Source organism: Solanum dulcamara, chromosome 10 (assembly GCF_947179165.1).
Source record: "Solanum dulcamara chromosome 10, daSolDulc1.2, whole genome shotgun sequence".
Classification (NCBI taxonomy): domain Eukaryota; kingdom Viridiplantae; phylum Streptophyta; class Magnoliopsida; order Solanales; family Solanaceae; genus Solanum; species Solanum dulcamara.
Genome location: NC_077246.1, coordinates 14,971,954 through 14,999,708, shown reverse-complemented (window position 1 = coordinate 14,999,708; position 27,755 = coordinate 14,971,954). Strand labels below are relative to the sequence as shown.

The 27,755-nt window shown below is 35.9% G+C and overlaps 1 protein-coding gene and 1 pseudogene across 1 annotated transcript in view; one reads left to right on the top strand and one right to left on the bottom strand.

The window, feature by feature from the left end:
- Positions 1-3,386: 3,386 nt before the first annotated feature.
- The window catches only part of LOC129870647 (ATP-dependent zinc metalloprotease FTSH 12, chloroplastic), a 47,911-nt gene continuing 23,542 nt past the window's right edge, over positions 3,387-27,755 (bottom strand). Inside the window, exons 4-19 of the mRNA XM_055945474.1 lie at positions 24,953-25,230; positions 24,493-24,570; positions 24,160-24,402; positions 23,922-24,062; positions 23,670-23,837; positions 17,835-17,947; positions 16,962-17,178; positions 15,898-15,969; positions 14,928-15,047; positions 14,732-14,848; positions 14,464-14,640; positions 13,532-13,651; positions 13,353-13,427; positions 12,555-12,662; positions 4,347-4,427; positions 3,387-3,924 (exon numbers count right to left, since the gene is read on the bottom strand). Coding sequence (XP_055801449.1) covers positions 3,847-3,924; positions 4,347-4,427; positions 12,555-12,662; positions 13,353-13,427; positions 13,532-13,651; positions 14,464-14,640; positions 14,732-14,848; positions 14,928-15,047; positions 15,898-15,969; positions 16,962-17,178; positions 17,835-17,947; positions 23,670-23,837; positions 23,922-24,062; positions 24,160-24,402; positions 24,493-24,570; positions 24,953-25,230 — 2,186 coding nt within the window. The 3' untranslated portion in view covers positions 3,387-3,846. The remainder of the gene's footprint in view (positions 3,925-4,346; positions 4,428-12,554; positions 12,663-13,352; positions 13,428-13,531; positions 13,652-14,463; positions 14,641-14,731; positions 14,849-14,927; positions 15,048-15,897; positions 15,970-16,961; positions 17,179-17,834; positions 17,948-23,669; positions 23,838-23,921; positions 24,063-24,159; positions 24,403-24,492; positions 24,571-24,952; positions 25,231-27,755) is intronic.
- LOC129870116 (histone H2B-like) lies at positions 16,278-16,869 on the top strand (annotated as a pseudogene).

The following is a 27,755-nucleotide window of genomic DNA, read 5'->3' as shown; positions in this document are numbered from 1 at the left end:
GTGGGCCTGCTTTCAATTGCGGCTAAGCAATTGTCCTTTCTCAATATTTCTTTTATTTTTATTTTCCACAATGAGAAATTAGTCCCATTGAATTTTTTAACGTCAAACTTTATTGTACTCGACATTGTTATTTGCTTCACACCCTTCTAGATCATTTCTGAATATTTTTGCGAACAATCGTAACAAACTGAACCGTCATCAAAATTTACTATTCATATGAATAGTACTATTCACATAAAACAAACAGAATAACCGAGGGCTCTAATACCACTGTTGGGGGAGAAAGTACCACAACTAAAGTTTGATATGACAATTAATATGAAAATAAATTGGACACAAAAATTTTACGTGGAAACCCTTCTAACAGATAAAAGGGAAAAACCACGGGGTAGAAGGATCTCACTATTTAAATATAGAGTACACTGCTCTCAAATACAAGGAGAAAACAACAATTAACACTTCTCTCTTGTAAAAGGAACAACTACTAAAGAGGACACTCAAGACTACAATATTTATCTCGATGTATATCTCTTTGTATTCTTACTCTCTCTTTCTGGGATGATCTAAATGAGGGCAAGAGGCCCTCTATTTATAGGAGAATGAAAATGCGTAAAATTATTTTACGCGTTTTCAAAACACGTTTGAGATGTATAACATTTGCAAAAAATCATAAAGGGAGGCAACAATTGTTGACCCAAACGTGCAGCAATTGTTGACCATTTGTTTTCCTTTCAAAAGTGACACTCAATACATGTGTCAAGGCATGATATATGACAAGATGTTCAATCTACGAGCTTTCTAATTGAGCTTACTATTAGATAGTTGTTTGTTCCATGTTTAAATTTCCAAACTTGTTATATAGTAATTAGCAATTGCAGGCACAATTTAGATTTCTCGAGTCATGTTTTTTAATTTAACTATAAATTTGGACATAGAAACATTAATTATTTCAAAAAAAAATCTACATATTTAAAAGGCATACGAAAAATAATGATCAAAGAAAAGCTCAACAGACTTTCAAAATTCTAAGGGCGTACAACATTAAGGCAGAGGGATTAATAGTTTTTGTTGTTCAAGTTCATTTGACGATTTAATTTTCCAAAAAGAAAAAGAAATTTTTATATAAATGAACTCTTTTAGATTAATAATTATCCTTTTTAGGATACTTATTTTTTATTACAGTTTATAGTATATTTATCTTAATTAATAACTAAAATCACTCACTACCCCATCTATCTTTCTTTCTCGCATGCGCCTGTCTCCCTTCTCTTTCTTTTTCTTTTTTTTATTTTTCTCTTTCTCTTTCTCTTTCTCTGTCTCCCTCTTTTAAAAATAATAATTAATTATTCTAATTTAAAACTAATTTAAATAATACAAAAATGTTTTAAATTCACACATAATACTTATAATATATTTATATTAAAAATATTTTAATTATATATTCACCACATTTTAATTATAATATATTGAATTCAAAATCTACTATAATTTTTTTTTATTAACGAAATATATTATTGTATTAAAAATATTTTAGTTATATATTCAGCACGTGCATTGAAAGATGCCTATAATATGTATAATATATTGAATTCAAAATGTATTACAATTCAAATTCAATATTATACATTGTTATGAATTCGATTGTTGTTATTTCAACAAATATAATATATTTCTAATAACGTAAATTAATTTAAATAGTACTGAAATGTTCAAAATTCACACATAATACTTATAATACATTTGTATTAAAAATATTTTAGTTGTTTATTCACCATGTGCATTGAAATAATTTTTTGATTTTCCATCCGGTGTCCAGTACTCACATTGGAGCTCGACAAAATCTGAGGATAAAACGCTCTCTAACAAAGGCAATTTTGTACCCAAGGGGACTCGAACCCGAGACCTCTTGATTAAGGATGAATGAGTACTTACTACTCCACCATGTGTATTGAAACATGCATATAATATATTGAATTAAAAAAATATTATAATTTTTTTTAATTTTTTTCTCTTATTAACAGTGCTAAAATTTATTATTGTATTAAAAATATTTTAGTTATATATTCATCACGTGTATTAAAATAATTTGTTGATGATGAATGGAAAGGTGTAGAGGAAGATGAAGACGAAGAGAGAGAGATCAATTATCTTCTATTTCTAATGGGTCTTCTAATTGGGTTTGGGCATGGGGTATGGATATGGGTTGGGGCAGATAGGAGAAAAAAGATAGATTTGAAACTTAAATTTATCCAATAGAAAGATGTCTAGTAATACTTAATAATAATAATAATAATAATAAAATTTTAAAAAAAGCTTGTTAGTTTTAGGGGTAGAAATGGACCAAAAAGGTGAAATGAGGGGTATTTTCAGTCCAATAGGTGCATGAGGGGTGTATTAAACCTTTTCGGATAATCTAGGAATATTTTTGTCCCCTTTCCTTATAATATATTGAATTCAAAATCTATTATAATTATTTTTTTTTCTCTTATTAACGAAATATATTATTATATTAAAAATAGTTTAATCATATATTCACCACGTGCACTGAAACATTTCTATGATATTATAATAAATTGAATTCAAAATATATTATAATTGTTTTTATTTTTTTCTTTTATTAACGAAATATATTATTGTATTAAAAATATTTTAATTATGTATTCACCATGTACATTGAAACATATCTATAATATGTATAATATATTGAATTTAACATGTATTACAATTATCATTTATATTTATTTCTTTTATTGAGTTAGAAATGCATATATTATGTATTTACATAAAAAAAATCATTTAATTTAAAAAGTAGTAAAATTATCATTTTTATAATATTTGATCCAAAATTAAAATTTTAAATTAGAATAATTAATTATTATTTTGAAAAGGAAGAAAGAGAAGGAAAAAAATGGACCAAAAAAAATGAGGAGAGAGAGGGGAAGAAAGAGTAAGGAGAGAGGGGAAAGAGAGAAAGGAAGGAAGAGAAAGGAGAGCGAGGAAGAAAGAGAAAAAGTTTTTTTTTTTACTATTTCAAATAAGAAAAATATTGTTATCTTTGGTAAAACTAAAACATGTACTAAAATTCGTAATTAATGTTATATACTATATTATTTAAGTAATTGGCCAAGAATATGGGCAACAATTCTAGATTGATTTGCCTTTAAGAAAAAAAATCAGTTATGTCATAATTGTTTCTGTAAGCCTATTCGATATTTTTAAAAAATAAATATGTTTTATTCTTCGGTGATTTACTAAGGATTGCCATCAAATTATTTCAACTTTTACTACTATCCCAAGAAGAGCTTAATGTTAGTAGTAGTAAGCAGGTAACCACTATTTTACCCATTTTGCAGCAGGTAAATTATGGCTTCAACCCATATTTGACACATTCTGAAAATACTCACCCAACCCGTTAAAATATAAGCGGAAAAACAGGTGTGTTTTGCCAGCACTAGCTCTTCTGTTGATTATGAGTAGGCTACAAGCTTTTTTCCTGTACATCTCTCCCTCTTAAATCTCCTAAATTTCAGGTAAATAAGCTCACATACAACTCTTGCTGAACATTCTTGTACAAAATTCCTCTATTTTAAAGCATGAAATAACTTAAGGGAAACGAAAGAGAGCAAAAGAAGAAAGAAATGCGCCAAAATAATAAAAATAAAAATGGATGCCTGAGATAAGAAATGAAACAATTGCAACCCAACCAATCTATCTACTAGCAGCCTTTCTGTTGGCTTACTTTCAGAGATAATGTGAAAAAGGACATTATCTCTGCACCTCAACATTCATTACTTGGCGACTTCCGATGTCAGCCTGACCAGAAAACTCATACAACCACCATTGATTTTAACTTCTGTGGAGGGGTGCGGGATAAATGTCCAGCGGTTGATAACTCAATCGGTCATTATGAGGCAATGGTCCTTCCTGAGAATTTAAAATATTTTTATAGGCACAGTATAATTGGAAAAATCAAAACCACAAAACCTGATAAAAATCTGCATGAAATTGCAAGCTAAAATATTCACAAGGAAAAAAGTAGCCCCTGATTCAATCATTAAGCAAAATCACAACATAGTGACAGCACGTGATAAGCCTTGTAGAGTCTACTTTGAGAGCCCCATCCCGGTCATGCAAAGCAAAAGATGTTTAAAACAAAAATAACAACAGACATAAAACTATGGTGCATTGTTCATATTCTATATGATCCCTATTTTCAAGTTTCTAAATTCTAAGGCAGACAAAAAATTAATATTACTGCTGTTAAAGAGAACGCTATTGTTATGAAGACTTCACATAATTTAAGCAAAGTAAATATGAAGATTGTGAATCTGCAAATGTTATATTACCTCCTCCATGTTTATTTGGAGAGGCTTCACAAAATCTTCGAACATGGCAGGGCGTAACCCTCTCATTTTATTTTCTACTTCCTGAAGAAGCAACAGAGGGTATCAACAAACATAAGGATGCAAACAACAGATGTAGACAAGTAAAACAAACTGAGAGTACACATCGAGATTTTGATGAAAAATATAAGGTATTCTCTGTTCTAAAGAAACCTACAAGTCTAGGTTAGGGGTGGCAAAATGGTTAAAATTTACAGTTATCCATCTGACCCAACTCATTTTAAATGGGTTGGATATCTGAACATTTCAAAAGTGGGTCAAATATGGGTGGTCAACCCATATTATCCATCAGAGATTATTGGTATCCACCAACTGTACTAGTTACTATTATAGTACAGTATCTAGACTCTAGGTATAAAGATTGGTATTATCTTGTCTAAAGAAACCTACAAGTTTATGTCTATAGACACCTACAAGTTTGCCCAATTTTAGCATGGCAGACAAAAAGCTTTCTCAAAATTTATATTCCATAACAGGGAGAAAACCACTAATAGGCACTAAGATAAAAGTTTAAGAAAATATATGGGTTCTACCATTCCAGACAGTATGCCCAAATAAAGCAGCCACAGGATAAGAATTAAAATGTACAATATATTACTTGGAAAAACTTCCAGTTTCCTGAATGAGCCAATTCAACTAGGAATCTTGGTAACAAATTGAAAGGTGCATTTGAAACAGTTCATCATGGCTTAAACTAATTGAAAATAGTACATCAATAGGGTGTTTATCCACTCTAAACATCTGTGGAGGTACTAAGTGATAACTAAACGAAGTCTGCAAGTCATTTAAATCTCCCGTTCAAGTTTCAAGTTTATTGTCCATCTTGAATTTACCACTGTTTGACAGAGCTTGAGGTCCAACACCAAAGAAAATTAAATTAGCATGTATATTGAAGTATCAGTACCACAATGAGCTCCTTTTGTGGATCAGGACATCCTCTTCTTTCTACCTATCAAGAAGATCCTCTATAGTATTTGTCAATGCTCTGGCACTTGACCTCTCCTACATTTAGCAAGATATAAAAGGAACCACCTCTTTTGATTTCCCAAGTATATCCTTCCGAACCATATAAGTCCATGAGCCCTTGAAAGTTTGGTTTTAAAATGGGCATTTGGTGTATACACATCTCTTATTTGATTTTGTTATGAATGATAGGTATTACACAGGTTCTTCTCTGTGCTAGTTCAGTTATAAATAACTTTGGTAGCTCATATGCTGCTCCATTACACCATCTTTTCAAGAATTTCCATGTGAGATTTCCTTTGTCAAAATGAGCATACAAATAGTTTATAATAGGGTTTTTTCAGTAAACATAGTTTACAATAGGTTGAATTGGGGAGTTTCTAAGCCTGAGAACACTCTAAGTGATACAAAGTTGAGCAAATTGTTATTAACACCAGAAACAATCCAGAAATTGTTTCCCTAATTATACCACGTGTCACAGAGTCAACTAGGACTTTGTCATGAGGTAACGTAAAATACATTTTCTTCTACTTGCGGTACAATTTCATATGCACTTCCAAGTCCAGTTAAATTTTCATGTCTCAAGTAGGAAATCAACTCCAACTTTTGCTGCCAGATATTTCTATCCGCTAATCTAACATTTCAATCCCGAGAGCAACCATCACATCAGAAACATTTGAACCACAACGAAAAACAGTCAGAAATTTCAGCATCAAAATATACCTTCTAGTTTTTGGACTACTCATACTAGTACAAATATTATTTAGGCAGAATACATATACAGCCCCCTGGAACTTGCCAAATATTTTTAATTAGACACGTCAACTAAGGGTGTAAGTGCAACCTATTTAAGACTGCTTTATGTGCAAGATGTGTCAATTGAACACAAGTAATCCCCGAAATAGTAACCCTCCCTAGATATAACTTCTATTGAAATAAAAACTCTCTAACTTATCTGTTAGAATAAGAATCGGTGTACACAATCCTACTTAGAATAGGAATAGTTTATAGTATCCTACTTAGAATAGGAATAGAAATAGGAATAGTTTATAGTATCCTACTTGGAAAATGATTGTTTTATAGTGCCTATAAATAGGGTCTTTGTGTAATATTGTTCTTACACAATTCAATAATATTTTTTTCTATATTTCTCACATGGTATCAGAGCATTGGTGAGAAGATTCAAGGGTAGAACTAAGTCACCGCGCGTCAATTTCAGGTGGCTGTTGGGGCTGATTTGTGTCATCTTGGTTGTTCCAGTCGATTTTTTTGAGCAATTGTCTTTTAGTTGTGGTCATCCAACCATTCCGACCAGATCCGTGCAGTTTTTGACCAGATTCGATCACCAGAATTAGGGTTCCGGCGAACTACAGGTTGTTTCCGGTGAGATCCAGATTTTTCGACAACCAAATTTCTGTAATCCAGTGTTTCTTGTTGTTTTCAAGACAAATTTCACGCCATGTTTTTTGGGTGTGATGTTTTTGGTTCCAAAAATATGGGGATTGGAAGTTCACCCCCCTATAATTACTTCAGAACCATTAATGAGAAGTTTGAACTATTTAGCTTGGGCTTCTTCGGTAGAATTGTGGTGCAAGGGTCAAGGTGTTCAAGATCACTTAACAAATAATGCTTGTGTGGTAGATGAAAAGGGGAAGACTAGTGAGGAAGATGCAAAAGCCAAAGCACAATAGGTGAAGGTTGGTGCTCAATTATGTAGTCTCCTATGGCGATCTATCGATTCCAAGTTGATGCCCTTGTTTCGCCCATCCCAGACATGTTATTCAGTTTGGGAAAAGATTCGTGCATTATACACTAATGACATATCTCGATTCTATGATGTGATATCTTGAATGACCAACTTAAAGAAACAAGAATCTGATATGTCTACTTACTTGGGACAGGTACAAACAGTCATGGAGGAATTTGAAACGTTGATGTCAGTTACTACGAATGTGGAAAAACAACAAGAGCACAGACAGACATTGTTTCTAGTTCTTACACTTGCTTGACTTTCTACTGACCATGATTCAGTGCGTGATTAGATTTTAGCTAATCATGTACTTCCTACAATTGATAAATTATTCTCTCGTCTACTTTGTCTTGCCGCACCTCCCAGTCACAAAGTAGCCTCAACACTCACTATTGACTCCTTTGTTCTTGCATCTCAAGCCATAGAAAACAAACATATCAATCTATGGAGAATTAGTGAGGAGGAGGGCTTTTTGGAAAACCTCTATCCAAGTGTAGTCATTTTCATACACTTGGGCATACCCGTGACATATGTTATATTTTGCATGGTCCACCACCCAGTTATGATCCTATAGCTCTAAAGGAATATAATGAGTTCTTTCGAAATCGTGCAAGTAAGTAGACATCTCCACAAGTAGCATCTGTGGCTCAGCCTAATCAATCATCCAATAATGCTCATACAGCATACGATGAGTTCCTCCAATATCGAGCAAGTAAGCAAACATCACCACAAGTAGCTTCGGTTGCACAACCTAATGTTTCTGTTGCGGGTAATTCTTTTGCTTGTGTTTCACAATCTAGTACTCTTAGATCATGGGTCATGGGCTCAGGCGCTTCTGATCATATCTCTGGCAATAAATCACTTTTGAGCCCGTTTGGATGGGGTTAAAAAAAGTAACTTTTATTTATGAAGTGCTTTTAGAACTTTGAAGTGCTGAAAGTTATTTTTATAAATAAGCAGTTGAGTGTTTGGATAAAAGTGCTTATGATGTGAATTTTAGGGTTAAAAGAATAAAAAAAGGTAGTTTGAGAATTTAATTAAAATATAAGGGATATAAAAGTAATTTCTATGGTCAAAGAAAATGACTTTAAGCACTTTGGAAAAAAAAGTTAGGAATCCTAACTTTTCATTTTTGACTGACTTTAAGAACTTTATGGCTTAAAGTCAGCATTAGGCAAACACGTCCAAAAGTTATAAAGGGACTTTAAGTTGGTTTTGACCAACTTAAAGCCAATCCAAACGGGCTCTTTGTCTGATATTGTTTATTCACAATCTCTTCCAGCTATTACTTTAGCTAATGGGATCTAAACAAAACCAAGAGGGGTTGGAAAAGCCAAACCTTATCTTCTGTCACTCTAGACTCTGTTCTTTATGTCCCTGGCTCTCCCTTTAATTTGGCATTTGTTACGCATTTGACGTGTGCCTACATTGTGGCATATTCGTTTTTGATGATTTTTTTTCTCATGCAGAACAGTAGTACGGGACAGACGATTGACACAAGACATGAATCACAAGGCCTTTACTATCTTACCTCTTCAAATTCCTTCACAGCATGCTCCGTTACAGATCCTCCCGACCTAATTCACAAACGTTTGGGACATCCGAGTCTATCCAAGCAGCAAAAAATGGTGCCTAGTTTGTCTAGTTTAGACTATGAGTCATGCCAACTTGAGAAACACACTTGTGCTACATTTTCACATAGTATTGAGGGTCATTTAGAGTCTATTTTTTCATTAGTTCCTTCTGATATTTGGAGTCCTAGTAGAGTTAGCTCACCTTTAGGATTTCGCTATTTTGTTAGCTTCATTGATGATTATTCAAGATGCACTTAGGTTTTCTTAATGAAAGATTTCTGAGTTATTTTTTGTATTCAAAAGTTTCTTTGCTGAAATAAAAAATCAATTTGGTGTTTCTATTAGTACTTTCCGTAGTGATAATGCCTTAGAATACTTATCCTCCCAATTTCAGGAGTTTATGACTCACCATGAAATTATTCACAAAACATCTTATTCGTACACCCCTCAACAAAATGGTGTAACAGAAAGGAAGAATAGGCATCTCATTGAGACTGCTCGCACTCTTCTCATTGAATCTCATGTTCCATTGCGTTTTGGGGGAGATGCAGTCCTTGCGTCTTGTTATTTAATTAATAGAATGCCCTCATCCTCTATTTAGAATCAGGTTCCACATTCCATACTGTTTCCTCAGTCACGTCTTTACTCTATCCCCCCTCGTGTCTTTGGGAGCACATGTTTGGTTCATAACTTATCCCTAGGGAAAGATAAATTAGCCCCTCGTGCCCTCAAATGTGTCTTTCTTGATTACTCTCAAGTTCAAAAAGGGTATCGTTGCTATTCATCTGAACTTCATTGATACCTATGTCCGCCGATGTCACTTTCTTTGAATCTCAACATTACTATACATCTTCTGATCATCCTCATGTATCTGAGGTCTTACCCATACCTTAGGTCTTACCTGTACTGACTTTTGAGAAATCTACAGTCTCTTCTACATCTCCAGTTGTAGTGCCACCACTCCTGACTTATCATTGTCGTCCGCGTCTAGTTGTAGTCCCAGATGATTCATGTCATGTGTCGGACCCTGTTCCTACTACGGACTTGCCTCCTCCTAGCCAACCGATTGCACTTCAAAAAGGTATATGATCCACTCGAAATGCTAACCCACATTGTACTTTCTTGAGTTATCATCATCTATCCTAACCACATTATGCCTTTGTATCATCTTTGTCCTTTATTTTCATTCCTAAGTCTACAGGTGAAGCACTTTCTCTTTCTGATTGATGAGATGTCTGCTTTACATAAGAGTGGTAATTGGGAGTTTGTTTCCGTTCCTGCAGGTTAATCAACTGTTGATTGCCGTTGAGTTTATGCAGTCAAAATTAGCCCAGATGGTCAGGTGGATCGACTGAAGGCTCGCCTTGTTGCCAAAGGATGTACTCAGATATTTGGGCTAGATTATAATGACATTTTCACTCCCGTGGCTAAAATAACATTTGTCCATCTTTTCTTATCTATGGCCGTCGTTCGTCATTGGCCTCTTCATCAGTTGGACACTAAGAATGTCTTTTTGCATGGAAGAAGTCTATATGGAGCAACCACCTGGTTTTGTTGCTCAGGGGGAGTCTAGTACCCTTGTATGTCGATTGTGTAGGTCACTCTATGGTCTGAAACAATCTCCTCGAGCCTGATTTGGGAAGGTCAACACAATAATTCAGCAGTTTGGCATGACTCATAGTGGAGCTGATCACTATCTTTTATCGGCATTCTGCACCAAATTTGTGTATTTATTAAGTTGTTTACGTTGATGATATTGTTATCACCGACAATGATCAAGATGATATCACTAATTTGAAGAAACATCTCTTTCAGCATTTCCAAACTAAAGATCTCGGCAGATTGAAGTATTTTCTAAGTATTGAGGTTGCTCAGTCTAGATCAAGTATTGTTATTTCTCAATGCAAGTATGCCTTAGACATTATTGAGGAGATAGGAATGACAGGATGTAGACTCATTGACACTCCGATGGATCCAAATGTTAAACTCCTTCCAAGAAAGGAGCCACTGAAAGGTATAGACGGCTGGGTGGAAAGTTAAATTATCTCACAGTGACTAGACCTGACATTTCTTTTCTTGTGAGTGTTGTAAGTCAATTTATGACTTCTCCTTGTGATAGTCATTGGGATGCAGTTATTCGTACTCTGCGATATATAAAGTCAGCTCTCGGTAAAAGACTACTCTTCGAGGATCACGGCCATGAGTATATCATCGGATATACAGATGCTGATTGGACAAGATCACCCTCTGATAGACGTTCTACATCCGGATATTGTGTTTTAGTAGGAGGTAATTTGGTGTCATGGAAGAGTAAGAAATAGAGAGTGGTTGCCCGATCAAATACAGAAGCAGAATATCAAGCAATGGCTGTAGCAACTTGTGAGCTAGTCTGGATCAAACAGTTGCTGAGAGAACTAAAATTTAGAGAAATCAGTCATATGGAACTTGTGTGTGATAATCAAGCAACCCTTCATATCGCATCAAATCCAGTGTTTCATGAGAGGACTAAGCACATTGAGATTGATTGTCACTTTGTCAGAGAAAAGATACTCTCAGGAGATATTGTTACAAAGTTTGTCTGAAGTCAAGTGATCAACTTGCAGATATCTTCTCCAAGTCCCTCACCGGTCCTCGTATTAATTATATTTGTAACAAGTTAGGTACATATGATTTGTATGCACCAGCTTAAGGGGGAGTGTTAGAATAGGAATAGGTGTACACAATCCTACTTAGAATAGGAATAGTTTATAGTATTCTACTTAGAATAGGAATAGAAATAGGAATAGTTTATAGTATCCTAATTGGAAAAGGACTGTTTTATAGTGTGTATAAATAGGGTCTTTGTGTAATATTGTTCTTACACAATTCAATAATATTTTTTTCTATATTTCTCACATTATCCAGCCCCAAACAAACATTATTCTCCATCCCAAAAGCAAAAACCAGAGAACAAGCCCCAACCACCAAATCGGTCTTACCTTCTCCCAAACACTCTTTCTCCACCATTTGGCCAACACCACCCATTCCCATCTTGCCATTGTTCATGATTTCTAATCTTATATGACTGCACGTCCATATCATACGCATCTTGCAATACTCAACTGGAGAATATTTTAAACTTTAGCAGCCCAACACTCGCTCACATATAATATTGTTAATCTTATACTATTCTATCCCCACAAAGGTAGGGGGAAGTTTGCCTACATCCCAACCTACCCAACTCGTGGGATTATACTGTGTATGTTGTTGTTGTAGTCTTATACTGTTCTATAGAACTACCTTACACTTTGGTAGGTATCCTTCGGTCGCATGACACCGAAGTAGCACTTCTCCATTTCAACCATCCTATTTTTTTCCTATTTTGGTGTGATTTCATGTGTCAATCTGCTTGCAGGCTCACAGAAAAATTTTGACACCATTTATTACATCAAAAAAAAAAACTGACACCAATTCTAATTATTTATTTATTTTATAGATATATCACCATTTCTAAATTTTTTTATCTTTTATAGATACACCATTTCTATATTCCCTTTCATTATTTTGAGAACTATACCTGAAATGATGCTTTAAAGCTAGGATACATCGAGCATTTCAGTAACTGTTTAAATGAAAGGCCTCAACCATTCAGGAAATAAGATGGCATGTAACAACTCATACAATTGATTTCATTGTGAGGCCTCAACTCATACAACTCTGTGTGATGCATAATAATGAAAAAATAGGCAAAATAATTGCACTTGGTATGTCGATTGTTGTGAGATAAAAAGTTGATTTGCGAAAAGCAGGTGAATACATATATTTCCATTTCTTATCAGATATACTCTTAACGGAGTAGAGAATACAACTGCAGGTTTATCTTACCAATCCAGTTATTCTCGAGTGTTCAAGAAGCTCATTGGAAATCAAGTCCAGTATATGCCTGTTGGCCATCAACCCCCTCATTGCAAGCTCCTCCGTCTCATCAATATACTGTGATATATATTAAGTTAGATTTATCTTTTATATTGCAAAAGATAGAAGAAGAACTGCTTGTAAAAGATTGATAACTCAAAGTTGCATCATGGAACTAAATAAGCTTGCTATCTTCCTTTGAATTTGTACTGCTCTCCAGTTTTAAATTTTTTTGGGGCAGTTAATAGTACTTCAATGGTAATAGAGTGAAACTAATGTTGGACCTACAGTTTTAGATTACATGATTCAAATCAGCCATAAAGCAAAAACAAACCCAAGAAAAAAAGGAAAAGGAAAACCAGGTTAAAGTATGTAAAAGAAGTAGCACAGTTATTAACCACTTGAGATGACCTTTCCACAAGTTGTTACCAAAGAACATAGGAAGAAGGCCCATGGCACTTAAAATTTTCAGAACTTGCATTGTATAATCAAGAAGCCTGGATTGATTCCTTTTCTTTTCCTATTTAGGTTGGTGTGGAGAGTTAGCTGGCCCAGACACCGTGGTTAATTTTAAAAAAATGGTGCGGGGAGGCTAGAGTTGTGGCTGGTTGCTTACATCTAGACAGTTTTAAATTGCTGATGCATTTAACAAGTGGAACATTATATAACCACAAGCAAAAATTCATATTTTGAAAGATTAGAAATGTAAATCGCTTCTGTTGTCTGGAATAACCAAATATAACCATAAGAGAGGAAAATTTGAGTTACCCTTGTCAATTCACGAGTAAATAGCTCAGAAACTTCAACTGTCATATGAGCAGGAATTATATGAGGATCATCCCACTGATCATCCAAGGAGGTGAATTAGTTAGTGAATCGAGAGTGTTGTGAAAAATAAATATCAAGCATTAAACCAAGCCAGTTCATGTTCCACAAAGGAATCATACCTTATATTTTATAATTTCACCATCAGGACTGTCAGGCCGATCACTCAATCCTATTCTTTTTGTCAAAGAAGTAAGGCCCAGCTTAGAGTTTTTAGGACTTATCACCATTTCCCGAGCAATCTGTCAGAAGCGTAGTAAGAAATTAGAAATCAAACCAATCAAATACTCAATGATTGTCCCTTTTTCACCTCCCCACTACTAATGCTAGACAAAGCAAAGTTAGCAAATCAAGCGTATATAAAAGCAGAGTAGCTTGAATGCAAGTTCTGACACACACACAAAAAAAGATATATTCGCATTTGTACTAGCATACAGAGATATGTAGGCATGTATTTAGAAGGCCAGCAAAGAATTTATTAATAATCACCCCTGTTTACAGATGTTGTAATTTCCTCAATACCTTAAGTTATATCTTCCTCCACACCTCAATAACATTTGCACGAAATGGACCTTTGGTGTATCTCAACCTCAAAAACTAGCTCAAGAGCTGAGGATTTCCCAAGACCATATAAGTAGCTCAAGTCCCCATCCCACGGCCTATGTGAGATTCAACATCCCCACCCCCCACCAACCACAGCGCTCAGACCTGCCAACTAGAGTGTGAACAATATAATATGGGTGCTCAACATCATGTAAACCAAGAATTTGGATAGATCTGAATTTGATACCATGATAAGAAATGGACCTTATGCCCTAACTCAACACGAAAGCTAGTTCAAGAGGTGAGGATTGCAAGACCATATACGGAGGCCAAGTCCCCAATCCCACCACTGACGTGGGACTCAACAACATTCGTGTGACAATAAAACTGTATTACTCCACCACCCTATAGTTATTGCTCCCAGCACAACCAAAAAAAACAAAGGGTAAAATCAAGGGTACTTGCTCCGTCACTGCTTGAATGTTGCAACATTTGAAGAAATAGAGTCTACCTTGGTAATCTTTTCTAGATCATCTACTCCTCCATCAGTAATGTCATCACCAAATACAATACGTTCGGCACAGCGCCCGCCATGAGCTACTACCATTTGCATTTTCATGTAGCCAAAGGTTGTATAACCTTGATCAACCACATCCTCTCTAGGGTAGAAAACTGATACCGCAGTTTCCTGGTCAGTCAAATGAGCAACAGTTGAGTACTGGAGTCAACAAAAGCTGGAATAAATATGACACAACTCATGTTCACAGAAAACATAATACCTTGCCCCCAGGTAGAAGCTGAGAAAAAGCATGCCAATCAAACTGAGGGAACAAGTGCGCCAAGACAATGTGACCAGCTTCATGTACTGCCAACAATCGTCTTTTTTCACGAGATACCTATTACAAAATTTTAAATCGATCAAACAATAAACATACATCTTGTTTCTTTTAGGAGCAACAGGGAAAGATCGCATACACTTTGCTCACACTTCTGCTGCTCTTCCTCTGTCAGGAGCACACCCATACCCTCAAGCAATTGCTTGTCCAAAACATCAAGGATATCCTGCTGGTGGATCTTAGAATGTCCTTTTCTTACCTGCATGTAAGCCAACACTCTCAAGAAAATGGAAAACCAGAAAACATGATTGTCCTTGAGGAAAACATTTTCCCTGATACCAAAGACACTATTTTTTTAAAAACTGAAACTGAAAAGACACCCTATTTCAACTTGGGTTAACCGAGCCTTAATCCTATAATAGTGTTTCCTAATGAGGACAATAGTTAGCATATATCATGTAAATTTTAAGTTTTAATCAGTTTAATCAATTGACAAAGTTTGGAAACTTCGGTGTACTGTTTGACATTGATCTGTGATGGAGGAGTTAAGGTGGAGATCAGGCCATGCATGCACTTAAGTTATAAGGGTGCCCGAAAAGATGTTCTAATCAATTTTGTGGTTTGTGTTTTTCCCTGCTATAGATAAGTTGATCATTAAGAAAGGTGATTTCTAAAAAGCACTTGCGGTGACAGCTTTTATACTTGACTTCGCATTTTGGTTGATTTTCTAGGCATCTGCTCAACAACTTTCAGTTAGAGCCACCTAAGTTTGCCTTAATTACTCTTTTCTTAAAATATTACATGCTACCCTATCCACCATCTAATTTTCTTCTTTTTTATCCAAAGAAAATCATGCTGTAAAGTCCACTGTTACAGCAAAAAGCTAATTACATGATCTCAAATATGCAATCTAATATACATTTTTACAAGAAAAAACTGTATGTTGTGTTCTACAACATGTTAATTATGTGATTTTACGTCAATTGCCAATAACTTACATTGTTTAAGAAAACAGAACTTGTCAAGGAAACAATAGATCAACTGATATGAAGCTCCAAAAGTGATTAGAGACATTATATATCAATGGAGAATACAAAGAACAAACTTACAGACATTATTCCAGCTTCATTGACTAGATTTCTTATGTCTGCCCCAGAATATCCAACTGTACGAAAGACGAGCTGCAAAAGTGCAAGGAAAACAATTCTACAATCAAATTCCTAAACCTGAGCCTCAGATTAGGTGTACCAAATGGAGTATACATTAAGTCTAACAAAACGAACATCATTGTCTTCCTGCAACTAGGTACAAGAAAAGGAACAACTGCCTTTTGGCCTGTGCAGTAGTAGGGTTGCTTCTAACCCCTCGAAAAGAAGCTGTATATAACGTGAAAGTAATTTTATGTTCAAGCAAATCAAATGGAAGAGGAAATTCCAAGCTAGCAACGAGAACTAATGAAGCACCAACACAAATTCATTTCACAAGCTAAAAATCTTCTACTTTCCTTTTATTAGAAACCCATTTTCAGATTCTGAATTTCTGTTCCAATGGCACCAAAGCAGATAAAAAGCCAGCAGAGAAAAAACCAGCAGCAACAGAGGAGAAAAAGGCTGAAAAAGCCCCAGCAGAGAAGAAGCCAAGGGCAGGGAAGAAGTTACCAAAGGAATCAGGTGCTGCTGGTGCTGACAAGAAGAAGAAGAGGACAAAGAAGAGTGTTGAGAGTTACAAGATCTACATTTTCAAGGTGCTGAGAATCAAGTTCATCCAGATATTGGTATTCCAAGACAGGCTATGGGGATCATGAACAATTTCATCAATTATAGATTTGAGAAGCTTGCTCAGGAGTCTTCAAGATTGGCTAGGTATAATAAGAAGCCTACTATCACTTCTAGGGAAATTCAGACTGCTGTTAGGCTTGTGTTACCTGGTGAGTTGGCTAAACATGCTGTTTTTGAAGAGAGTCAGGGACTAAGGCTGTTACCAAGTTTATTAGTTCTTAGACAGGTGTTTGGGGTTGTTGGGATTTTGGGGAAGGTAAAGGGTAGTGCTTTTGTTGTGTTGGAAAAAATATTAGATTTGTAGCTTTTGTTACTTGAATGATTCAGTAATGAATATGAATAAACGGTTCAGAAGAAAAAAAGGAAAAAAAAAATTAATGAAGCATGCAATTTACTTTCTCAAAGGCAACATCCTCTGAAAGCTGTTTCCCAGCACTGTGAACTCCAAAAATTTGCACTCGTTGCTTTGCATCTGGTAAACCAATATACACACGTCTGTCAATACGTCCAGGACGAACAAATTCTAAGTCCAGTTCATCTGGGCGATTGGTTGCACAGATGAATATGACAGCTTGTCTTAGTGAAAACCTATCAACACCAGTTTTTTCTTTCCTGCACAAACAAATCCTATATTATCTTGGCTGCCCAACCATACAAGAATACAAGAGGGAAAAAGTGGCTTTGCCTTCGGTACTTCTCTAGAATATTAGCGTAATCTTTTTTGCTATGTATGTTAGTGTTATATTCTAGCTCTAGCAGTGCACTTGATAAACATACAAAAAAAAATACATCACAGAATTCTTGGTGTTTTTAGTATGAGAAAATTTCGTTCACTCGTAAAAGAAGATGCAAGCAGAAAATGTGTCATATATTTCTCTTCTTTTAAACAACACTTAAAGGACATTATAAAGTGATGTCAGCATATTAATTAAACTGTTGGGTGCTGCAAGTTAGTCAACTGCCAAGACACATTAACTCATATTTGTTCATAGTTTGATAAAAAGAGCAAACGACTCCAATTCACTAGACTTCTCATTGTCTCATAATACAAAAACCTATTTCAATAGCAAAAATCTCACTGTCCAGAGATTGTAGACAGGGTAGAGAAGAAAGGGCAATGTTCTTTGAGAAGCCATATCAAGCAGATCGCAGCATAAGATTCTAGAATCAGATCTCATCAAAAGCAGCTGGGCTATAGTGCTCTCCGATATGAAATTTTCTTTGCAAAGAAGATTGTTAAATCCATGGAATAAAACTAGGATACTCACTCCCCATCAAGCTGAGCAATCAGAGCCTCAAATGTTGCCTTCCTGCGCGGATCCTTTCTTGCATGCCTTCCAGCAATAGCATCAATCTCATCTATAAATACAAAAGCTGGAGCCTACAAAGAGGAGAACTGAACGTAAATTGTATCCCCTTGAATTAGCAAAAGCACATTGTTGAATATCAAGTGAACATGCAGCTAGATTCATACACATCTTGTTTCATTGTACTTAAAAAAGGCGGGCCGATCATAAATGCAGGAGGATCAGGACTCGGGAGAAGGGCCTCATCCCAAGGAAAATCATTTAAAATATTTTATAAGATACCTTAGAGTATCTTGTATTTAATTATAGAATTTATTACCCTTATTGGCATAGAGGTTGGTTGCCTATCTTATAATATGTTACCTAAGACTCCTATATAAGGACCACCGAGTACCTTGTTAATCAAGTGCATGAGAAGTTTTTTATTATTTTTGTTAGAATAGGAATAGGAACAAGAATAGTATATACGATCCTACTTAGAATAGGAATAGGAATAGTATATAGAATCCTACTTTGAAAAGGATTTTAATGTAGTATCCTAGTTGGAAAAAAGAGTCTAACATGTGTCTATAAATAGGGTCTCAATGTAATAATAGACACAATTCAATAATATTTTTCTCTAATATTTCTCACATGGTATCAGAGCTTCTACGATCTTGGTAGAAAATCAAAAAAAGCTTCCGCTACCGGCGAGCGGCTACCCATATATGCGCCTGTCTGGCCATTGATTATGTTAACAAAAATAGGGTCAATGATATATGCATGAACCCCATATCCAGAGGAAGAAAACTTAGTCAGAGAGGTCACCGTGCATCAATTTGCGACAACTTTCTAGGGTTGTTTTGTGTCAACCCCCCTTCAGTAAGTGTTTGTGTAGCACCGTGCATCATTCCGGTGACTATTTTCTCATATCTGATTAGTGTAGCACTGCCATCTTTCCGGTGACTACTTTTCTCATATCTAATTTGTGTAGCACCATGCCATCTTTCTGATGACTCCTTGAACCTTTCCAAGAACCCCTTTGTATGTAACCACCAGTTTTCGAATTTGAAATAAGATTTCCCAGGGTCCCAATTCCCACATTGCGACATAATAGGAGTGTGATCAGATGTTACTTTCTGTAGAATTGATTGTTTGATGTTATTGAATCCTTCATCCCATTCATTAGACACTAGGAATCTGTTTAATCTAGCAGCAATATCATGCATGCCCCCTTTCCTCTAAGTCTACTTGCCACCAGCTAGTTGAGGGTCCAACAAATTCAGAAAAATCATTCATTGCTTTTGTTATTCTGGAGCAATTCTTCTTCTCAGAAAGATACCTAATGTGTTGTAGTCTCCACAAACCACCCAGGGACCATTTATCAGACCTCTAGCTGATCCAACCTCCTACCAGACTTCTTCTCTTTCTTCTCTATTATTAGGAGCATAAACACCTGGGAGGAGCCAGATGAAATCTTGGTTCTTGCCTGTAAACTGATAAGCTATAGAATAGGCTCCTATACTACTAATGACTCCATTCCAGACCTTCCCATCCCATAGTATTAAAATGCCCCCTCTAGTCCCACTAGCTTCAAGTTGACAAAACGTTACCCCTCTATTAGCCCACAAATCTTTTACAATGTTACTAATATCCCCTCAATCTTAGTTTCTTGAAAGCAATACGGATCTGTTTTCCATCCATGGATTAAATTCTTGATAACACATTTCTTATTTGCCTGGTTGAGGCCTCTCACATTCCATGAGATTATCTTTACTGTCATTGGGCACTTGGAACATTGTATCCCCCTCTACTTCTTGTACCGTTGCTTCTGAAATTTCTCCCACACTCTAAGCCTTTCAGTTCTTTAGACCCTTTGATTGCTGGTGTCAATTTACTGTTGTTCACCCCTCACTGGTGCTATTTTTCCTCATACCGTCAATCTTCATGAATAATGATAAAGCTTCCTCTTTACACCCCTTGATGTCTACTCCAAATTCCTCAGCCAGTTTGTTGATGTTCTGATGGATCCAGATTGGGACATCGAACTCTAGGTCGTCTCCTTCTGGGCTAAGTTGGTTCAGAGACATAGCTTCCTCAAAAGGAGTCAAACTGGTGTTGATAGGTTCAGTACTCTGAGGACTGTCTTCTTGCATGAATGTGCTCTCCTGCAGCCAGGGAATTTTGGAGTTATCTAAAATAGTTCCCTTTGTTGTTTCTGTTTTTTTCTTCCCCTTCGATTTTTTCTCTCTCTCAAAAGTATCCCTTGCCCAGTTACGTTCTCCACTGTCTGAGGTGAAATCGTGGAGGAGGTAATTAAGTTGGCCTCAAGTTCCACAACAATTGGGTCAGATAAAAGAGAGAAAGAATTCTCTTCAGGCAACCCACTTGAAATGAATTGGGGCTGCTTCATCAGGCCCAATTCTCTTAGGGGTCGTTTGGTGTGATGGATAATAGGGGTTAATCCCGAGATAATTTTTAAGTGTCCTTTAATCTCTTGTTTGGTTGCAAAGGATGGGATAACTTATTCCGGGATTAACAATTAGTAATGGGATAAGTTATTCCTCCCAGAGAATGGAATAGTAATCCCAGGATAACTTATCCTGAGATAAAGTATGTAAAATAACAAAAATACCCCCCTTAAACTCTCTTTTATACACCACTTTTTACATTAATGTATATTAACGTAATTGTTAACAACATTTATAATAATATTCACAACCTTAATAATTAGTTTTATGATAATATGTTTTTCTATTAAAAAACTACATTTTATAAATATAATTTCTATTTAGGAATATATTATAAGTTGAATTTATTTGTCTAATTCTTATGTTTATTTATATTTTGATTTCTCTTAAAATGTTCACTTCACTACTAAATTATATATTTTTAATTAAATAGTTTATTGCTCACGTAAAAATTATATTTTATATATCAATTAAAATGAGGTAACTGTGAAATGTAGATAATTTTAATAATAAAATTTGTTTTACTTTAGTAAACTTAAAATGGAAGTTTTATTTTTAAGTTAAATAAGATGGATGTTTTATTTTTAAGCTGGTGGTCATACTTGTATTGCAATAATGAATAAATGTACGAGCACAAATAATGAGCAGACCAGCCCACTTTTATATGTGGGTTCATTTCAGAATGTTTTTTTCATTTTGAAAAAAGAAGCGCGTGAACTTTTAGTGTAAGGCAGGTGTTTTTCTAGGTGGATGGATGGGATAAATGCCTATATTGCTTTATAACGTTATTGTTATGTTGATGTTCTATTAAAGAATGAAATCTAAAAAAGCTGCTTAGTCCCGTTCTTTAGAATTGTCTTTCTCATATTGTGTAAACGAACTTCAAGTCTGAATTGTGAAAGTTTTATTTTTAAGTTAAATAAGATGGAAATTTTGTTTAAAACTAAATAAGATGGAAGTTTTATTTTTAAGTTAAATAAGATAAAAGTTTGATTAGAAAAACACACGGCACAATCATGGAAATGCATACACAAAAATATTTAAGTTAAATAATATGGAAAATTTAGTTTTAAGAATGAATAACTAAAGTTTGCACAGAAATGTAAAAACAAAATCTAAATAAAGTGGACGGTATTTTCGTAAACAAACAACTTATTCCTAGAAATATAGTTTTGAATATGACAAATCAAACAAGCAATAAAAACTACTCTCAATATAACTAATCCCAATATAATTATTCCCAATATAACTTATCCCAACATAACTAATCCCATCATAACTTATATCCAAACCAAACGACCCCTTATTTCTTCTATTTGGTAGGCCCAGACTCTGTGTTTGAGACTTTAAAATGACCATCTCCTTCTCATGTGACTTGTTTAAGTCATTTAAATGGATTCCAGTTGTCTCTGCTCTGCTCCTCCCACATTGTCTGCCTATCCTTCCCCAGAGATTGTCTTAAACCCTTGTCCTTTCCCTATACCAGAGACTCCTTTTGTCTAGAGGTCCAGAGGATTTAATGGACCTTTGGATCCTTCACCAGATTCCTCCATCTCCGGCGAAGCTCACAGAAATCGAACCTTTTTTCCCACCTAGATAGGAATGAAAAATTTTATTCCATCTCTTTCTAGCAGAACCTTGTTTGGACATTTACCTCCATTCCCTGTAATTCGAATTCTTGCCCATTTTAAGTGGTTCTTCAAGTCTGTCTCTTCTTCTGTTGAGATCCAACCTCCACACAAATTCCCAATCTATTTGAATACTTGTTGAGACCAAAGTTGCAGCACTCCCAAGGCACAGATCCAAGTGATGTTTGATTTTTGTGTTGCAGGTACACAATCAATAACTGGGTTCCACCATCGGAGCCTGACTTTGGTCTTCTTCCATCTCCATTCCTTCTGAACTATTTGATCAGTCATATTCCTGTTTGGGAATTCAAAAAGGAACATGTTGTTGGACATCTCGTAAATATTGATCCCAAATACAGCTTTCCACATGACCGAGGACCACTTCCTGATGTCTGATAGTGACGGAAGCTCTATTTCACCTTCTTCAAAGGATGCCACCAAGCATCTCTTGTACAACCCAGTGTCCTTCACCCCAGGAGGTAGACTGATTCTAATGTCCTATTTGCCAGCTACCACAGTCGAATCTCGGAGATTGGAAAGCCATCTACTCTCCCCAGCAACTCTAGCATAGGATAGATCTTCTGTGAATCTTGGTTGTTCAGGCAGTGTCTTATGATTGGAGCATTGAATGAACCTTTCTATCTTAAACGCTATCTCTTTCCATCCTGCCTTTAAGGCTAACTCAGGGATAATAATGATTGTTCTCTCTAAACCATGAAGTGAAAGGATGCTCATATATCTGCCATAATCGTTTGACTTATGCAGAAATACTCAGATAAATTTTCTTTAGTCTTCCATAACCTAAACATGGTTTTCTCATCTCCGGATGCTTCTATGAGAATGGGGCAGATCCATCTCATTATCTTCAGACTCATATTAGACCTTCTCATCATGTCTCAACTACATTCCACCCATTCAAACCAAGTGTCTCTGCCCACGGTCCATCTAGTAATGTCAAAAGACTTGAATTGAAATAAATTATGTCCTCTTCCATCTTGTAGACAAAGCCATAAAAGCTTCAGTCTAATAAAGTCGGAAAGAAAAGGTGGAAACCTACCACAGAATGCAATAAGTTATGGTTAAAGGAAGAATTTTCCAATTGAAAGTCCCTGGAAAAGAACTTACAACCTCCCTCTTAGGAAGTGGGAGAGAGGAGGGTCTCGGGAAATGTGCCTGAGAGCTTTTTTCTCGGCTTATGTGTCAACTTTCGTTCATCATTGATGTTTACTCTTGCTCTTCTTTCAAACCTATTCTCAAGCCAAGGGTCTATCGAAAACAACCTCTATACCCCCACCCCCAAGGTAGGGGTAAGATCTATGTACGCCTCACCCTCAACAGATCCCACCTAGGGGACTATACTGGATTGTTATTGTGGTACTTCATCTCCAGTAGTAACTCGGCATGCTCAAGACCTGGTTGTTCGTGTTTGGTTCAAATAGTGAAACCAAGAGTTTAACATAAATTGAAAGGAGATTAACAGCTTTAAAGTAATTTATGCTTGACTGCATCATAAAAGCACAATAGACAAAAATGAGTTTCCGGTTGTTATTGTTTTAGAAGCTTCCTTGGAGATTACCCCCCCCCCCTTTAACTTGTTTTTGATCGGTGATCCAGTAGCTGCTTTAGGTGCAGGAATCATGAGATGCAAATTTGTTACTTCGAAGAATATTCCCATCCCTATATGATGTCAACTTTGTTATTAAAAGAAGTAGACTTACATTTCTCCTAGCAACAGAAAACATTTCATTGATTCGTGCAGCACCACTCTTTTCACTATCAGTAAACTCTGCACCAGAAGCAAATACAAAAGGCATCCCACTCTCCTTTGCAAGTGTCCGAGCAAACAGTGTTTTACCTGTTCCAGGGGGGCCAGACAGAAGCACACCCTGCAGTGCATTAAATGAATCATACTGAACAAGATTTGCATAATATAAAGTTTTAGCAAGTATTGAAAGGATCATTAAGTTTACCCGCACAAATTTGACACCTTTCTCATAATATTGCATTGGATTTCCCATATAAATCATCAATTCATCCAAAAGATCCCAAACATCTCCTCCCAATACTATTTCTTTATACATCGATTTTGTCTCACCAACTTCTCCAACTGGCTAAGTACGCAAGGAATAGGAGTTAAAAAGTGACTGGTAGATTCAAAATATTCAAAAAAAAAATAAAAGAGACAGATATTAGATGATGAAAAGTTACCAAAATAAAATTTTCAGCATAAGCCATATCGAAAAGTTGTTTATATTTCTTATAGAGGAGGCGATTTGTCGTGATGTGCAGAAGCATCATAGATTCTCTTATAAACCACAAAATCAGTATCCCGGGCAATAAAGCAAAAAGAACTTTGAAAAAGTAATGAATCTGCCGCTTCTGAAGTAGATCTACTTCAGCTCCAGAACTTGATATCATCTCAAATAAGAAAGGATCTAGTGGGATATCAACCTGAGAGGAGAACACATTAAACAGTATAAACCTCAGAGGTTCAGGAACAGTAATGACTTTATTCTGAAAAGGTTGATATGTCTTACGCACAATATATTCAAGTGGGAATCCTTCTTTCATTGTGACAAACACTCTCTTCAGATCCTCTGTGAAGACTATAGCAGCCACCTGCAGAACATTAAGTCAGTAAATCTAGTTGGAAGTGAGTCCATATCTGAGTAAAGATAATATATTAGTTTGATCCACATGAACCAGAAAATTTTAGTTTCCAGCTAGAGTTCAAGCACAGGCAAATGTTTTATTTAAGAAATCTAACTTTTGCTATTTGCACTTATAACATCAGTCAAAACTCAAAAGAATGAAAAATGGGGTGGCATTATGTCACCCATGCCACAACTTGAAGTACAATCCTTAAAATGCACCATGTATGCATTAATACTTTAGACTTAAAATCATCCACACTTATGTCCACTTGAAGTATTAGAACAAAAAAGGGACCAACCAAATCTAGGCATGAAAAGATGCAGAAGTGAGAAAGCGAAACATTTACCTCAGAAGTATCAAGTTTTTGAAGAAAATAGGTATAGGGAAGTTTCGGGCGATATCTCCACCATCTTTTCGAGATCCACAATGCCCTGGTTCCTTGGGTTTCTTTTGTCTTCTCAGCGACATCTTTGCGAAGGCTGTTCTCAACTTCCTTCATGTCAAATTCAACCACATACCTCGCATTTACTGAATCTAATTGCTCTGCCATCTTCTCCTTCCTAAGAATTTTGTGCCATGCTTGAAGCCTTTCACGCCATGTTCCTCCCATATCCTGATTTTCAGCTGCAAAAAAAAAGGAAAAGAAATGCTTAAATAGACAACTAAGATAATTTGAATTAACTTGGCAACTTAAAAAATAAAATTCAGTATAAATGGTCAGTGAAGCCTAAAAAATTAGGGCTTCATGTGAACCTCAAGAACGTAATCAGATCAGTTCTAGTTTAATTGGTTCTCCTTCATACCTTTTAGCTTAAATTCTGAGCTTAACTCGATTTAACACATCTCTGCCCGGCAAACTTACACAACAAGTTGAGTAGTGTTGAAGTGTGTGACTATCTCATCTAAAAGCTTAAGCTATTAGAGAGAGCACACTTTTTAATTATCTAATTGTATTCTCAACACACCCCCTCACGTGTGGGCCTGATTCTTTTTCATGACCAAGCACGTGGAAATTTTGTTTTTTGATATGGGTGGCAGTGAGATTCGATCTCAAGACCTCTACCTGCTATGATACCATGTTGAAGTGTGTAACCATCTCATCTAATAGCTTAAGCTTATAGATGAAATGGTCACCCATTTTTTAATTATTTAATTGTATTCTCAACAAGTAGTATCATGAAAAAATTATAATGAAACATTTGACACTAGTTATTTATGCATTTTACTACGAAGCACTAATACATATGTAACCCAACTAGGAGCCGCTCAAGCACATTAGTGGCCTAAAGCCAAAACTGAACAGGAGGCCTTAAACTTTTAAAAAAACGAATGAGAGGCTTTGTTAACCGGATTCATATTTTCTAGTTGACATATTAAAATTCTAACAACTATTCTAAAACTACCTACAAAGTCAAATAACTAAAATAACAAATACAAAACAAAAAATAATACAAGAAAGTTAGAATGATATTACCCGATTGAAGAAGTTTGAAGACTTACTTTCAAATTATTTTTTGGCTATAAAAAAAAATTCCCGAAGTTTGAAACCTAAATTATGTACTCTTCAACCAGTGTTGTAAAAGGCGCGCTTAAGCCCCGAAGCAAGCCTCAAAACATGTTGAGTGTTTCGCCTCGCTTAATATGTGCTTCAATGTCATCATCAAGGTTCTAAGGCGTACTTCACCTCGCTTAATATGTGCTTTAATGAAGTCATCAAGGTTCTAAGGCATACTTTTCCTGCTAATGAACCTCCTCCCAAGAGGCGACACTAAGCAATTGACATTTCACTTTATAATATTTTTTTTCAAAATTTATGTTCATATATTTTCCATTCATGCTTATAAATTATTGGTCTTGGACTAAACATATATATTTGTATTTTTTCTCTCTTTGCGCCTTTTTTCATTAAAATCCGCGTTTTATTTGTGTTTTGCACTTAAAGCCCCAACGGACCATAGAGCTTTTTTGCGCTTTTTGCTTTTGACAACATTGTCTTCAATTATGTTTCAACAAGGGTGTTAAGTTAAGTCACACTATGAAAGTTTGGGAGAGAGTGGTTGAGATGAGAGTGAGAAGGGATGTGTCTATTTCTGAGAATTAGTTTGGATTCATGCCCAAGCGATCGACCACAGAAGCTATCCATCTTGTGAAAAGACTGATGGAAAAACATCGGGAAAAGAAGAGGGACTTACATATGGTGTTCATTGATCTTGAGAAGGCCTATAATAAAGTCCCGAGGAAGTCTTGTAGCTATGTCTAGAGGCAAGAGGTGTATCGGTAGCCTACATCAAGGCGACAAAGGACATGTACTCCGAGCACTTTCCTGTGGAGATGGGGTTACACCAGGGGTCAGCTCTTAGTTTGTTTCTATTAGCCTTGGTGATGCATTAATGCGAGGCATTCAAGATGAAGTGTCATGGTGTATGTTGTTTGCGGATGGCATAGTACTGATTGATGAGACGCATAATGGAGTGAATGATAAGTTAGAGATGTGGAGACGGACATTGGAGACTAAAGGGTTCAGGTTGAGTAGGACTAAGACGGAATATGTGGACTGCAAATTCAATGATGTGATGCATGAGGTAGGCGTGGAAGTGAAGCTTGACACGCAAAATATACCCAAGAGAGATAGATGCAAGCATCTTGGGTCTATAATCTAGGGGATTGGGGACATCGACGATATCACACACTGTATTGGTGTGGCATGGATGAAGTGGAGGCTGACCTCTGGAGTCTTGTGTGATAAAAAGGTACAACTCAAACTCAAAGATAAGTTCTATAGAGTGATGGTTAGACCGATTTTGTTTTATGGGACTGAGTGTTGGCCAGTCAAGAAATCTCATATCCAGAAAATACATGTTGTGGAGATGAGGATGTTGAGATGGATGTATGGTCATACTAGGAGCAATAAAATTAGAAATGAAGATATCCGGGATAAAGTGAGTGTGGCCTCCCTGGTGGACAAGATGAGGAAAGCGAGACTGAAATGGTTTGGACATGTGAAGAGGAGATGCATAGACGTACCAGTGAGAAGATGTGATATGTTGGTTATAGAGGGTACGAGAAGAGGCAGAGATAGGCCGAAGAAGTATTGAGGAGAGGTGATAAGACAGTTTATGATGCAGCTTCAGGTTACCAAAGACATGAAC